This window comes from Oryctolagus cuniculus, chromosome 1 (assembly GCF_964237555.1).
Source record: "Oryctolagus cuniculus chromosome 1, mOryCun1.1, whole genome shotgun sequence".
Lineage (NCBI taxonomy): Eukaryota > Metazoa > Chordata > Mammalia > Lagomorpha > Leporidae > Oryctolagus > Oryctolagus cuniculus.
Genome location: NC_091432.1, coordinates 34,559,724 through 34,575,984, shown reverse-complemented (window position 1 = coordinate 34,575,984; position 16,261 = coordinate 34,559,724). Strand labels below are relative to the sequence as shown.

The 16,261-nt window shown below is 38.9% G+C and overlaps 1 protein-coding gene across 10 annotated transcripts in view; it reads left to right on the top strand.

Moving 5' to 3' along the window:
• The window catches only part of DNAJC24 (DnaJ heat shock protein family (Hsp40) member C24), an 85,171-nt gene that overhangs the window by 43,103 nt on the left and 25,807 nt on the right, over positions 1 to 16,261 (top strand). For 7 of the 10 annotated variants that reach the window (XM_070072031.1, XM_070072021.1, XM_017345729.3 and 4 more), the window contains exon 4: positions 12,061 to 12,129. The exons of 1 other annotated variant lie outside the window; for it this stretch is intronic. In XM_070072031.1, coding sequence (XP_069928132.1) covers positions 12,061 to 12,129 — 69 coding nt within the window. The remainder of the gene's footprint in view (positions 1 to 12,060; positions 12,130 to 16,261) is intronic. 2 more of the 10 variants (XM_070072020.1, XM_070072011.1) reach the window with 1 other exon arrangement.

Sequence of the window (16,261 nt, the reverse complement as noted above, 5' to 3'; positions counted from 1 at the left end):
AATTTGATTTGAGAACAGGCTTTATATCTGAAACACAGAATTGCAGGATAAAGCCAGTGATATTTGTAGAACATCTAAAGGGTGTTGTATGGATAAAATAGATTATTTCCTATAGACAATGTCTGATTCCTTTATGTAAAAAGACTTAATAAGCAATTTGTTTATGTACTTAAATATCTGTTTTTATTAGTGACTTATAGTACTAAGAAGCTCTAAGGCCTTTTTTTTAAGCTAATGGCCTTTTTAAAAAATATTAAGAACTTGGCAAATGTACCATTACAAAAAAATTGCATTAATTTTTAAATATGCCTTGACTGTTAGGCTGTACTTATATTTTGTGTAAATAAGAGTACTTTAGAAAGTTCATGGAAAATGAATTCTTAAGAGTATTATGGAAAAACTATGCATGGATTTCAGAAATATTGACATCAATATAAAAGCATGTTTTAATTCTATTTTTCCATGAACTTTTTGAAGTCTCCTCGCATATAAGCATCTTCCTAATGTTTCTAATGTATTTCTTTAGTAAATGTTTTTACTTCTGACAAAAGAATATAGACTTTCTCCCCATAGATAACACCTTTTTAACCTTCATTCACACAATAGAATTTCTGCGAAAGAATTGGAACTAATACATGTGAATGTGTTGTATGTGAAAAGTAACCTGTATTCCTAAAGCTAGCAGACTCTACTGTAGGTGATTTTTGCACGTGTTTGCTAGTCTTTATTAAGAGGGGTGCCAGTTTGCTTAACATAAGAGTAATTCTGGGGCCAGCGCTGTGGCATAGCGGGTAAGGCCACCGCCTGCAGTGCTGGCATCCCCTGTGGGTGCTGGTTCGAGTCACGGCTGCTCCACTTCTGATCCAGCTCTCTGCCATGACCTGGGAAAGCAGTAGAAGATGGCCCAAGTCCTTGGGCCTCTGTACCCGTGTGGGAGACCCGGAAGAAGCTCCTGACTCCTGCCTTCTTATTGGTGCAGCTCCAGCCATTGTGGCCAATTGGGGAGTGAACCAACAGATGGAAAACCTCTCTCTCTCTGCCTTTCCTCTCTCTATGTAACTCTGCCTTCCAAATAAATATATAAATCTTAAAAAAAAAAAAAGATAAGAGTAATTCACACAAAACTGTACCCTGGAGGCCAGCATTGTGGAGCATCAGGTTAAACTGCCACTTGTGACATTGACATCCTGTATCAGAGTGTCCATTTGAGCCCCAAGCTGCTCCCCTTCTGATGAAGCTCCCAGCTAATGCAGGGAAGGCAGCACAAGGTGGTCAAAGTACATGGGCTCCTGCTACACATATAGAAGATCAGGATGGGGTTCCTGGCTTCAGTCTGGCCCAGAGCTGGCTGTTTTTGCCATTTGAGGAGTAAATCAGTCAATGGAAGATTTCTCTGTCTCTCCCTCTCTCTGTGTCTTTCAAATAAATAAATAGATAAATCTTACCAAAAACAAACAAACAAAAACAAAAACCCACACAACACTGCATCCTAAAGAGGATAAGGATAAGGTATGTACTTTCACTGTCACTCATCATTTCTACCACTCCACAGCCTGTATACTATTACATATTACATTATAGTATTAGATATTAGTGAAATTGACTAGAAGCCTGCTGTCCAAAGAGAAATGGTGTAGGGAGAGGTCAAACATCATAAAATATTCTCTATTGTGAGGGTATAAGGTGGGGTATACCCGAAATGGAAAGAAATAGCAAAATGAGTCAAACGTGAGCATAGAGTTACATTCAAGAAGGGTTTTAAGAGATGTTAGAACAAATAATCAACATATTCAAGACTTTCTCTTTGAGAAGTCCTTGTAACATTGGATTTCTTTTAAACTTTGAGTCCTTGGTTTTCAGCTTTTAAGCTTTTAATGGAAGCAGCTGTGGCCACTGAATCACAGGGGACTCGTGGGTTAGTAGTTTAGACAAGCCAAATATACTGAGAGTTGGGCCTGATTCATGATTCAAATAAATAGCTTGGGATTTATATGATGTCAGTCTGCCTTGCAGATTTCTCAAGCAGGTGATTACTGAATTGAGCTGTTCTAGGACTGCAGAAATAGCTTCTCATGCCATTTTAGTTCCTTAGATCTAAGCATTAAATATTTCTTTTTTTAAAAAAATAACTTAGAAAAGCAGAGTTACACACACAGTTACAGAGATCTTCCATCTGCTGGTTCATTCTCCAAATGGCTGCAATGGAGAGGACTGGGCCAGACTAAAGCCAAGAGCCTGGAACTCTATCCATGCCTTCCACATGAGCAACAAGGACCCACATACTTGGGTTATCTTTCACTGCTTTCCCAGGCACATTAGCAGGGAGTTGGGTCAGAAATAGAGCTGCCTGGTCTCAAACCAGCACTCACACAGGATAATGGGGGTCACAGGCAATGGCTTAAACTTGCTGTACCACAACACTGTCCCCTAAATATTTCATTTTTCCCAGAGACTATGAATAGTAAAGAATGAGTGCTTTATTTCAATTTTAAATGGAGGTTGGCTTGTTATTTTGAACCTTTTATACCAGAGCTATTTTTCAAAACTCTCAAAATCAACCTACTTTTGTGTTGTTATTTCTGTTTAATATTTTTTTCTTGATGCATCTTAACTGGCTCCTTAAAAAAAGAAAATGAACTTGAACTTTTAATGGTGAGGATTTAGATTTGATAGAAGGCAAACCTCTGAGAGTGTTAATTTGTTAAAGACCAGGATAGGTTACCAAGAGAGAGAGAATTTGTTAGAACAAGGTCAAAGCACTCTTTTTTTCTGGGTCACCCCCTGGGGACATGGAAATAGCTTTGTTGTACAGAACTCTTCTTGCGTGTGGTAATAGTTCATTGTAAAACTTTCTTTTCATTAGGATGTGCTTTAAATATGTTTGTTTCCTGCCCACAATTAACTTACAGTATAAAATAAATGAGATCTGAAACACTTGGGAAGGAGGTAGGAGAGATGCTTTCTTGGCTGATATTGAATGCTTTCTCATATCTCACAGCTCAAAGTAGGTGCTCTGTTGTAATACAAATCTCATCAATACTGCCCATAGCCATTTTCCTATCAAAAAGATAATTTAAAGTAGTTCTTGACATCCATATTTCTTTGCTTCTTCAAAGAAATTATCAGATGGGTTCTTCATAATACACAAGAAGTAACAGTCTAGGCCAGATAACTTAAAGTAAAATAGACAAGTTTTTTTCTTTCTTATTTCCTCTTTTCTGCTCTTCAGTTGATATTTTAGGGCACATTGACTAGGCTGTAGAAAAGCAAACCTAAGAAAAGGATTAGTAATATTCAGTTCACAGAGATTACACATTTCAAAAGCAATGTTAACTAGTGAATTTAATTAGTTAGTTTCAGTTGGCATATTTACCTTATGGTTTTCTAAGATGCTTCCAAAGGCTGCTTCCAGTGTTCCTCTGAAAAGGGATGTAGTTATTCAAGACTAGGCTTTGCATTTCAACAAGATGAGCATTTTGGAAAACCCTTATGGGATTTACAAAATATTCACTTGAACAAAATCTGTTGAATAGGTTTTGTTGCCTTTATAAACCTTGTGGGGAATGTTCTCATATATTAAGCACATTAAAAAAACATATCAGAAGTATATCATGGGAAAATAATATGGATCATGATTCAGTAGCTTTGTAGTATGACAGTAAAACATATCTGTGATGTCTTGGTAACTCTACAGAGTGACACTCGTAAGTTGAGTTACTTCTGGGTGACCTAAAGAGGAACAAACCTTCAAATGAGGTTAATCAGATTAAATAACATTTTTTTAAAGTAGGTTTTGTTAAAAATCCTCACTGGTAATGTATATTAGAGTATTAGTCTGTTTTAGTGAAACATTTTGGTAATGTGGAACCTTTATTCTCCACAGTTAGCCAAGTACGTGGATAGCCAAAACAGCCTGACGCAGAAGAGGGTTGGGTGAGACCTGTGAAAGGAGCATGTGTTCGCTCATAGTTCATCAGGCCATCTCCTTAGTTAGGTACAATAATAGGTCCATTTCTTGTGTTTTATTGTACAATTCATTTCAGCCCTTTGTTAAGATAAATATTTGTGAATGGAAGATAAACAAATCTTAGACCAAATGAGGAACACATTGTAAAGTCCCACCAAGATTTATGTTTCATATAACTGAGTCGATAAATAATTTCTTAAAATACGAATTCTTCCTGCAAAACATATTAAAGACCGATTAACTCCAAAAGCAGGGGAATAACATACTGTGAAATTGTAGATGATCTGAATGTGGGTTAATAATTACTTAAGACCAGAGCATAAATTATGTCCTAGAACTGACCCTTAGAAAATACTTGTGTTTGTCATTAGAATTTCCATTTATGGTCATATTAGTATTTCCATTTGATTTTAGGAATTTCAAAATTGGCTGTAAATATTTGCTTCAGGTAAAACGTGAAGATAAGCATCAGGGGGTATGTTTTTTTGGTGACTGTTTCTGGGAAAAGTAAGTATGTGAAATGATGCAGAAAATCCATCTAGACAGTTTGGGACTGGCATTATCTTGAGAGGGAGAAGAGAGTATACAGAAAACTTTGTGTGAGGGCCCTTAAGCCCCATCTTATTTGTCACAAGAAGATGACTACTCATATGATTTTACTTTTACTTGAATGCAAATAACTTTTTTGAAATGAAAATGTATTTTAAGGTTATTTCTCACTGATTTTGAATGAAAATTTGGTTATCTTCACATAAGGTTATAGAAACCTGTTGGCAAGACTGTAGGGGTAATTCCGAAACACAGTTCAAGGTTCTGATTTAATAATAGAAAAGTGTAGAATTTTAGGAAGTTTTTGTTTTCAACTTTAACTTTTCCCAGTTTCTACCTGAGGAGGATCCTGTGAATTCAGTCTAAAACAGATGGGTCGCGTTTCTCACTGCTTATTTTTCATCAGACTTGAAACTTGGGCCTCAGATCACACCCAAGTTACTTATAATTTTCTATATTTACAACCAACGAATCAGAAATATTGTTGGCATGTCTTCTTTTTCAGAGTTTTTTTTCTGTGTGATCATTCTCAAAGGTACCACAGTAGTCCACTCCAGATTATAACACATATCCATATAATTTTCATAATTGGCCTTGCCTTCTTTATTGCTGCCTGCTCCTGGTCTTTTACATTTTGATCGATCTAGCTTTCTTTATTCTCACTCTTCTATTAAAGAAGAGCACTTAACCATTCACCTGGAATTTAAATAAGAGAGAAGCTTTGAAGCTCACCCCCATTACATTTTCCAGCTTCATCACCTATTGCAGACCTGAAGTGGATCCTGTCTTCTGGTTCATTTAGGGGCTCCCAGACGCATTTGTTAATAATGTTTGTCATTGCTCATAGCACCCTCCCCTTCTGATTCTTTACAGCTTTTTCTCTGTCCAAGGTCCCAGTGCAGGCCCTCATCCTTCTGTCCCCACCACCCTCTAAGCTTTCTTGATATTCTACCCCATCATCATGTCTACCCTCTGAATTTAGTCCACAAAATTTATTATTTTGAATTTTTTTTCTCTGGTTCCTATCTTTTGGTTCTGAGTTTGATACTTTGGAGGGACTAAAAAAAATTTGTGGCTTTGATAATAATGGGTCAGTTTCAATGGGACAGGCAATAGCAATGTATACAAACTTCACAGAGAGGAATTGCTGCCTTTCTATGCTATGGAACTTGAGCTTTCCCCCCCCACTAATCATAGACTGGTTTTTAGTCATTTTCTTATGGTCTGATAAGGACAGATCAATTCAGCTTTATGAAATAATAAGTAAAAATAGTGCTGTAATCTTCATTAATATCTATGTTCCAGAGAAAGAGTCTAAGGCTCAGAATTTAAGCAGTTTGACTAAGGTCACATAGCTAGTAACTGACAGCAGGGATTCAAAGCCATTCTCTCTAACTCTGTATCACAGTTAGCATCACTGTGCTAGGCTTTCAAGCTTTGAATGGTTGTGTGCAGTCTACTAGTATTGGTTCCAGATAGGCAGGGATGAGGCATTTTTTTAAATAATTTTGAAACTTATGTATGTCATTGCCCATACTGATAGTTCATTTTTTTAAAAACAATTTATCTATTTATTTGAAAGGCAGAGCTACAGAGAGGCAAAGGGAGAGAGGGAGGGAGGGAGGGAGGGAGAGAGAGAGGGAGAGAGAGAGATAGAGAGAGAGAGAGAGAGAGATCCTCCATCCACTGGCCCACTCCCCAAATGGCCTCAACAACGGCCAGAGCTCGGCTGATGTGAAGCCAGGAACCAGGAACCTCCCATGTGGGTGCAAGATCCCAAGAACCTAGGCTATCTTCTACTGCTTTCCCAGGCCACAGTAGAGAGCTAGATCCAAAGCAGAACAGCCAGGGCTTGAACTGGTGCCCACATGAGATGCCAACACTGCAGGCAGGGGCCCAACCCGCTGTGCCACAGCATAGGCCCCAAGGGATGAGGCATTGTTGAGGGTCAGAACAAGAGGCCAGACCTACTTCTGCTGCTGCTCCACCTGTAAAACCCAAGGAATTCAGTTTCTGAGTTTAATTTGGTTCCTTTCTTAAGCACTGGGTTTATATAAGCTCCACAGTTCTTTAAGTTCATAATTAAGCTCCAAGTTTGTAATTTTTCTTCAATGTGGAAAGCCTTGTAATTGTGACTCTTTACTCTGATCTAGGAAGAGACAACAGGGCTGTATGGTTTAATAAATACATTTCAAATTAAATATTGCCTTATTTTCAATTTCTTATCAAAGTAAAGACTTTTCTAAGAACAGAGATATGTTAAGGAGAAACAGATTCCCTTTGAGATACTTCCTATATGAAAACTTTAATTACATATAGTGAAATAATTTTTAAGAATGAGGTGATTGTTTAAAATTAAACTGCTTGGTTTTAAGACAGCCAAAAAATGAGTTAGACCGGAAGGAAAACACTGCTGTTTTAACTTACACACGCAGATTTCAAAGCAAACTTTGAACCTTTGAAATGCCATAAAAATAAATACAGTGAGCTTATTGCTATGTGCCATGATGATGCTGTGAGTAACATGATATTGACTGCCACACAAGACAGTATACACAGAGCTGCAGATGAGGTGGTTTGGATCTTTTGGCCAGTATTCAGCTGAATGAATTTCTCAGCCATCTGAATAAAGTTAAAATTTCTCATCCCTCTAACTTTTTGTTGATGTTATTTATTTTTTATTTATACTGTTTTGTAAAATTGTAGCCCCAGTTGGAAGGCGTATCTTGGGAATAGAACTGTCATTATTTAGACATTAAACAGAGTTGTTTTAGAAATTTTACTGTCATTAGGAGGAAGTTTAAAGGACTGGAATTCCATTGTCTTGTAAGAAGTAAGAAATATTTATTGATTCCCAAATGGAGCTGAAAAAAACCTTTCCTCTTTTAGAAAGTTGTGAATGACCCAGCGAGAGCTCTAGTAAGCTTTACTGAACCAAGCTGCTAATAGTTATTTAATGTTATTCTTCAGTGTGAAAGAATCTCCGTAGATTTTCCTTTTAATCTCTTTGAATTGCAGGCTCATAAACCTCTCTGATGAGTCCTGCCACTGTTTTCTTAGATCCCACTGTTGAGACAATGGAGCCACAGAATTCTTTCACCTCTTGTTGTCAGACAAATCCAATAGAACACAAGGTCAGAAGGGCCTATACTTCTAAAGGTTGAAAGATTCTTTTTCAAGTAACCACATAAATTATTTGATTTTAGCATTATATTCCTGAGGAACCTCTCTAATGCACTGCTTTCTATATGTAACTCCATTTCAAAGTATTTCTTGTCTCCTTGTTTTGCTAAATGTGTGAGTACAACACAGGATGTTCTAAGATACCTTAGAAAAAGTTGAACCCATTTTCTGCAAAAGACTCAGGAATCATGTCATGTCATTGGACTCAAGATAGAGTACATCAAATGGCAGGCAATGCTTTTTCTTTCCACATGGCTGTAGTTTATTTGTTTTAAATGGTTTTCACCATTCTGTCGCAAAGAATCCAGATTTCAGATCTTGGATCTGACTCCTTAATTAAATCACCAAGTCAATTTATATCTCAACATTTTTAGTGGTGTCACGTTAACTGAAGAACTTGGAGATAGGAGTTGCATTATGTTTCATTGCAATGAGCAAAAATATTTATAATATGTAATACTACAAAATTAACTTATCTGTTTTGAAGATGCCCTGCCTGATTAGTAGACAATTAACAAAGCTAATTACTAGGTTCCTGTGAGTTACTTTCAGTAGATGGGGAAGAATTACGTTTTCTAATTATAACCACAATAGTGGACAAGCAGAGATTATTGTTTAAAAGGGGAAAAAAACAACATTGATTTGTTTGTGCTCCTTCCTTGTAATTGTACTGGGGGTTGTAGAGGGGGAGGGAATTTGCTGTTGCCCCAGCCCTGGACACCTGCCTCTCAACAAAGGATCTTGGTTACCCCCCACTGCCCACATTTAGATTCACCTTTTACTTGTATGTACCCCGTCTGCTCATTATACAGTTCTCCAGGGATCCAATTTTCCTTGGAGTTAATCACCCCAGCCTTTTTCAGAAGTTGGTTAAATTACCGTCCTTTCAGAGAATACCCTTTCTTATGACACGTTTCTTTTCTATAACTTTTCTTTCATATTTCTGTTTTAAAATGTAGCCATTACAGTCTCAACACATTCATGACCTAATTTAAAACTTTTATTGAAGTATAATATTCTTAACAGAGAAATGTACGTATCTAAGAGTATAGCTTGATGGATTTTCACAGCAAACATACCCATTTGACCAGAAGGCCCCTTGTGAATTCTCCCAACAGAACTCTATAGACTAGTTTCACCTTCTACATTTCATGTCATGGGGCATCATAAGTATGTCACATAATTGATTTTTAAAACAAAATCCTCACAGAAAGTTGGGTTGCATGTACATCATGTTATATAATCAGGTCAATCTACATATGTTTAGACAGTCCCAGAATATGAGAATATTTTAATATCCTCCTTTTAACTCTGACCTTGGGCAAGGTATTAACCATGTTTGTGTCTGTTTTCCTCTTACCATGACATATTAAGCAAATCTTCAAACCAATAAATAGATAGCTATTCTAAAACTCCTGTGCATAGAGATAGAAAAGAATAATAAAAATGTAAAAGCCAGTTTTTTGAGTAAGTGAAAAATAGAAATGGTTGCACGTGAAAAACTAACTAGGTGAGAATAACTACAGCTTCCCAGTAGAGAAACAGAACAATAGGAAGCTGACTTGCTTGACAGTTATATTTGCAAGTTATTTTTCAATAAAAATGGTATAGCAGGTTTATATGAATGGGTTGTCTTTTTGTACAATTAATTTTTTATAGATGTTCAAAACAGATTAAGAAAGCTGATTCATACTGTCATTATCTTTGCCCTAATTTCCTTTAATTGATTTTAAAATTAAGATCTGGGTAAGACATCCTGGAAAATAGGCAACCTTCTCCTGAACAGTATCTGTTGAGTGCCAACTGGCCCCATTCCTCAAATCTATAACAGTGTTTAATTTACGCACTTTAGCAAACCGTCCTGGTCCTTCTATGAAACTAAAATGTCATTAAGACTTTTCCCCCATCCACGAGACTTATACATTTTTTAAGTTGGCAAAAATTGGAAGGTGCAGCATGTGGGAATTAAATTGTTCTGTTTTATTCAGACATTATATACTGATACAATCTACATAAGCTATTCAGTAAGCGTACAGAAGTGCAGGAACCAAATCCAGCCACTGGACAAAGTCTTTATCTTTTGATTTTAGGGAGCGTCTAATAGACTAGTGGTACCCAGTAAATAAGAAATGGGTTAATATTTGGCATAGCTTAATAAGAAAATATGGTGAGTTCAAAATATTGGATAATCTCTTCATCTATTTTAAAATTGTGTAACTCACCAATAAATTTTGAGCAGGCAGTTATTAAATATAATTAAATTGCCGGCATTCACACAACAGAACAAAGGAAAGCATTCTCAGCAAGTGAACAAGAGACTAGTGAGACAGCTGAAGAAGTTTTCATTGGGGGGTTAGTTTTCAGTAGTTTATTTTTAAGCATTGACTTCTGGAAGAACTGTGCAAGCATACAGAAAATATAACATTACTTGAAAAGCAAAAAAGTGCTCCCAAACTATAGTTGCTTTCTTTGCCCTAAAGTGCACTTATTTCAAACTAGAGAGCATTCTTCTACTACCTGGACTGTAGTCTTTCTAAATGTAGGTGGAATTCCAGGCTTCCTTGGACCTTCCTTCTGTAGGAAAAACAGTAGCCCATGGAAATCACAGCGCAGCATAAAAAACAACACCAAAAAAAAAAAAATTGTATTGTGGGGTTATTGAAATATTAAAGTAATTCTCCCTTTAAGTTTCTTATTATCCTATTGCAAGCAATTAAAGATCGATGACTAGCATCCGCTTACATTTGGGCAGTACTGCTTTATTTAAGGCAGTTGTAGCCTGATCTTATTTGATCAGGCTAAAATTGCTTTATTCTATTAGTCTGTTGGAGCCACCATAACAAAATACACGACTGAGTTGTTGTAATGAAATACCAGCCTTATCCAAAATTTCTTTCTCACAGTTGTGGAGGCTGAGAAATCCAAGTCAAGGGATTGGCCAATTCAGTTCCTGATGAGGACCCTCTTCCTAGCTTGCAGACAGCCGCCTCCTTGCTGTGTCCTCACATGGCCTTTCTTCTGTGTACGGGTGCATGTGGAGCAAAGAGGTCACTCTCTCTGTTCTTGTAAAGCTACAGATCCTTTCAGATCAAGATCCAACTCACAGTGACTTCATTTAGACTTAATTACATTCTGAAAACCCTGTTTCCAAGTATATTCACATTGAGGGTTAGGGCTTCAACATGAATTTTGGAGGAATATCCATAGCAACCCTCCTGAAGGAAGGGATGACTCCTGTCTTGGAAAAACAGATGCACTCAAGGTTAGAAAGCTTACAACTAAGGCTCAGGTTACTTATTTTTACCCAACTCCACTCTGCCTTCTTAGCTTCAGATAGTCTATCTGCCAAGGCTTTCTGTCCCTTACAAAAACACAGGTCACTAACTGATCACAAAGAATCAATAAATGGACTTCATGCTCTTGCATGATGCATGTTGTGAAAATGGGATAGCTTGGCCGACGCCACGGCTCAATAATCTAATCCTCCACCTAGCGGCGCTGGCACTCTGGGTTCTAGTCCCGGTTGGGGCGCCGGATTCTGTCCCGGTTGCCCCTCTTCCAGGCCAGCTCTCTGCTGTGGCCCGGGAGTGCAGTGGAGGATGGCCCAAGTGCTTGGGCCCTGCACCCCATGGGAGACCAGGGGAAGTACCTAGCTCCTGCCTTCGGATCAGCGCGGTGTGCTGGCCGCAGCGCGCCAGCCGTGTCGGCCATTGGAGGGTGAACCAATGGCAAAGGAAGACCTTTCTCTCTGTCTCTCTCTCTCACTGTCCACTCTGCCTGTCAAAAAAAAAAAAAAAAAAAAAAAAAAAAAGGGATAGCTTTTGATTGTTGAAGTTTTAAAATAGTGGTATGTGGCTAGACTTTTTGGCCAGCTTAAATCAGATATCCTTAACACTGCTGTTAAAAGTGGTAGGCTGGAGCTTGAGTTTGTGGTAAAGTCAATTAAGCTGCAGCTTGGAAAGCCTACATCCCATATCAAGAGTATGAGTTCAAATCTTGGCTGTTCCACTTCTGATCCACCTTCCTGCTGATTCTTCCTGGGAGGGAGCAGATGTTGGTTTAAGTGCTTGGGCCCCAGCTACCCATGTGGGAGACTTGGATGGAGTAGAGTTTCAGGTACCTAGCTTTGACCTGGCCAAGCTCTGGCTGTTGCAGGCATTTGGGGAATGAACCAGCAGGTGGAAGATTTCTTTTTCACTCTTTCTCACTCTGCCTTTCAAGTAGGTGGAAAACAATATTGATAAGCTAAGTTTTTAAATGGTAAGTAAACTAGAATTGTAATGACCAGTGTGGAGTTGCCAGTATTCTTCATGGTTACAATTAAAGTACAAGAACTAAATGCTTAATTTTATATTTTACAGAAGATGACCTAAGAAATGTGGGACCAGTAGATGCCCAAGTATATCTTGAAGAAATGTCTTGGAATGAAGGTTGGAATTTTTCTGTCTGTTGGCTAGAATGAAGAAAAATATTAGGGATTTTTTGGGGGCAGGGGCATTTTTTTATAAGGGGAAAAAAACCCTCATACGCTATTTGGAAATTTTATAAAGAAATAATACCTTTGCCTTCCATATACATATGAGTATTTTTGCTTGGTCTAGTTTTATTTCCTAAGTTCATGTACTAATATCTCTCTCTCTGACTGACTTCCAGTTACTTATCTAGTTTAAGTAGATGTTAGGTATGTAACAGTCCTTCTTTTTTGCTTTTAACCACGTTGGTTATTGCATTACCCTCTGTATAATTTAAGTAAAGTCAGAGAAGATAATCCTTACCATTCTCCTTGTTGATGATTGAGAATAATTCCTACGAGAACTTTTATTTTCTCTTTAGGTGGTATATTAATATCTGAGAGGAGCTTATGGAGAAAGAACAGGTTTATTTCCTCTTAAAGTTTGTAGGTTACACTTAAGGACCAGGTAGCCTTGTAAACAGCCATCCACTGGAGGTTGAGCATGGCGAGTGTGGAGGAACGATCACATAGTGAGCCAAGCAGCAGATGGAACTGAGAACTCAGATAAAATGAGCAACAGTCGCACAACAACTGCCCTAAAGGGCATGCTCTCAATGACCCAAAGACCTCTCTGCAAGCATAGCTTTTTTTTTTTTCTTTTGACAGGCAGAGTGGACAGTGAGAGAGAGACAGAGAGAAAGGTCTTCCTTTTCCGTTGGTTCACCCTCCAATGGCCGCTGCAGCTGGCGCACCACACTGATCCGAAGCCAGGAGCCAGGTGCTTCTCCTGCACTCCCATGCGGGTGCAGTCATCCTCCACTGCACTCCCTGGCCACAGCAGAGAGCTGGCCTGGAAGAAGGGCAACCGGGACAGAATCTGGCACCCCGACCGGGACTAGAACCCGGTGTGCCGGCACCGCAAGGTGGAGGATTAGCCTATTGAGCCGGGGCGCCGGCTGCAAGCATAGCTTTTGACCACCATAATTAGATCAAGTCTGCACCCTTAGTTCATCAACCATTAATGTAAAGACATCAGAGTGTAAACATTCCCTTGAGTTTTTGGGACCCGCATGGGAGACCAGAAGCACCTGGCTCCAGGCTTCAGATCAGCGTGCTGCGCCGGCCGCAGCGTGCCGGCTGCAGCGTGCCAGCTGCAGTGGCCATTGGAGGGTGAACCAACAGTAAAGGAAGACCTTTCTCTCTGACTCCCTCTCTCACTGTCCACTCTGCTTGCCAAAAAAAGAAAAAAAGAAGGCCTACTTAACAGAATCATAATCTATCAGGGCAGGGCTCTTAATATATGCTGTTCTACTTGGAGGCTTGAATTTTTACTCTCTTAGGAGGAAAAAAAATACCTGTCATCCTCCTTGACTCAACATAAAGTCATGTCTTTGTATTACTAGAATTTTAAAAAACGTGAATCCAATGTGGTTTTTCTATCCTTGTGATGGTCTCTAATTGTTCTGGTTAGGCATTAAATTAAGCAAATACCTTTTGCTAAAATAGAAGCTATGAGTACGTTTCCCTGTACAAATGAAGAAAATCTGTTTCCTAGAATTTTTATATACTCATAGCCTTTTAACTTTATTGTTCAGCTCAGGGTACAAATTCCCTGAAGGTTTATAGAAATTTACTAATGATGAGAATGGGTAGAAGGGAAACAGAGCCAGCCTTCTTGAAACCAAGTTTAGTTCTTTGATGACAAATTCTTAACATGGTGCTCTTAAAAATTGAATCAAAACCAGATTGATTTAGAAGGTAAAGATGTTTTTGCCTATGTAGACACTCTGCCTCCCACCACTCAAATGAGAGTCTGGAGTAGAAATTTTTATCTACTGTGAATAATTTAAAAACCTTGAGGTTTTGTGTAACTAGAGTTTGCGTTGGTAGTGAGTCTCATTAGAGCAGACTGCAAGTTCCTGCTATGAAGTTTGTGGAGAGGATAGATTAGAGTATGTCATTTATTAGGAAGATCTGCTGAACTAAATATATTTTTAAATATATTTTGCCTCCTTATCAATCCATATGTATATGTGTTTAATCTCTTTGATAAAACTAGTTTGTTTACTAATGATTCCTGATAAGGTGAAAGTACTGTAAACTGGTTTAATTTTTCTTTTTTACAAAGCTTTTAAAAAATACTATAATTTTAAGATTTTGTTTTAAATAAAAAATATGGATTGGTGGTTTGGGTATCTGTTCAATCACTAAATACACAGATTTTCTGATACAAGTGAATATGCCAACACATTAAGGGAAATGTACAAGATGAACTCCTCAAGAGCTGTTGTAAATGTGTGATTGTCCATGGGACTTGGAGTCGACTTGATAGTAAAGAGGGGCAGGCATTGGCCTAGTGACTAAGATGACAGTTTTGACATTTGTGAATACCCAAGTTCAATCCCTGAGGGCTCTTGACTCCAGCCTCCTGCTAATGCAGACCTTGGAGGCACTGGTGATGCCTCAAATAGATTCCTCCACCACATGGGATACATAAAGTGTGTTCGCCTCACCCCAGGCTTCAGCCCCAGCCCTGGCCACTGCAGGCATTTGGTAGTGTACCGGAAGATGGGAGTTCTCTGTTAATCTCGCTCACATTCTCTCCTTCTCTTCCTTTCCTTTCCTTTCCTTCCTTCCTTCCTTCCTTCCTTCCTTCCTTCCTTCCTTCCTTCCTTCCTTCCTTCCTTCCTCTCCTTCCTCTTCCTTTCTTTCTCTCCCCCTCCCTCCCTCCCTCCCCCCCCTTCCTTCATTTCTTTGAAAGGCAGAGTTAGAGAGAGAGGAGGAGAGACAGAATCTTCCATCCGCTGGCTCACTCCCCAAATGGCCTCAACAGTTGGAGAGCCTGAAGCTTCTCCCAAGTTTCCCATGTGGGTGCAGTGGGCCATCCTCCACTTCTTTCCTATGGGCATTAGCAGGGAGCTAGATCAGAAGTGGAGCAACTGAGACTCATACCAGCACCCATAAGGGATGCTGGTGTTGCAGGCAGAGGCTTCACCCACTACACCACAACACTGGCCCTTCTCCCTCCCTTTAAAAAACAAATCCCAACCATAAGCAATAAAGTGGTAATAAGCAGATCCACTTCATTTAACATCCTTGATTTTTATTAAAATTAACATTTTTATAGTTATGAAGATGGAAATAATCCTTATTCTCATGAGAGAGCATACTGAGCAACAGCTACATAAAGCCATTATTTTTGGAGGAATAACTTTAGAAAATCATATAAGTTTTGAACATTTCTTGCCATTAAAATATCAGTCTTAGAAAATGACATTAAACAAAAAGTATGAGCAACTGGACAAGTAAAAAAATCATTTAAGTATTCATTCTGGATAATTTTTTTTAAAGATGTTCTTTACTCATTTGAGAGGTAGAGTTACAGTGAGAAAGGTCTTCCTTCTGTTGTTTCACTTCCTAAATAGCTGCAACAGCTGGCGGTTTGCTGATCCGAAGCCAGGAGCCAGGTGCTTCTTCCCGATCTCCCAGGCAGGTGCAGGGGCCCAAGGACTTGGGCCATCTTCTACTGCTTTCCCAGGCCATAGCAGAGAGCTGGACTGGAAGAGGAGCAGCTGGACTAGAACCAGCGCCGCAGGCAGAAGATCAACCTACTGCGCCACAGCACTGGCCCCTGGATCATTTTTAGAATGACCTTGGAAGATGATGATCTGTAATGGAGAAACATTGATAAAACCCTACATAATGGACATAGTCAAATTGTCAGCTGCCCAATCAGGGGGTAATGTGAAATGATGCCTTTTATTATGCTTAAAAATCAGACCTGAGCTAATCTTTGTCCTTCAGTTAAGCTATTATTATAATAGCTTGGTTATTTTGTTGGCCTTCATTCATTCATTTTTAAAATGATCACTGCTGGGGTCAGCATTGTGGTTTTAAGACACTGCCTCCAACACAGGCATCCCATATGAGTGCTGGTTCTTTTCTTGGCTGCTCCACTTCCGATCCAGCTCCCTGCTAATAATGCACCTAGGAAACCAACGGAAGAAGGCAGGCACAAGTACCCAAGCCCTGTTGTTGTGGCCATTTGGGGAGTTAACTAGCAGATGCAAGCTCACTCTCTCCTTGTCTTTTGCAAACTCTGCCTCTAA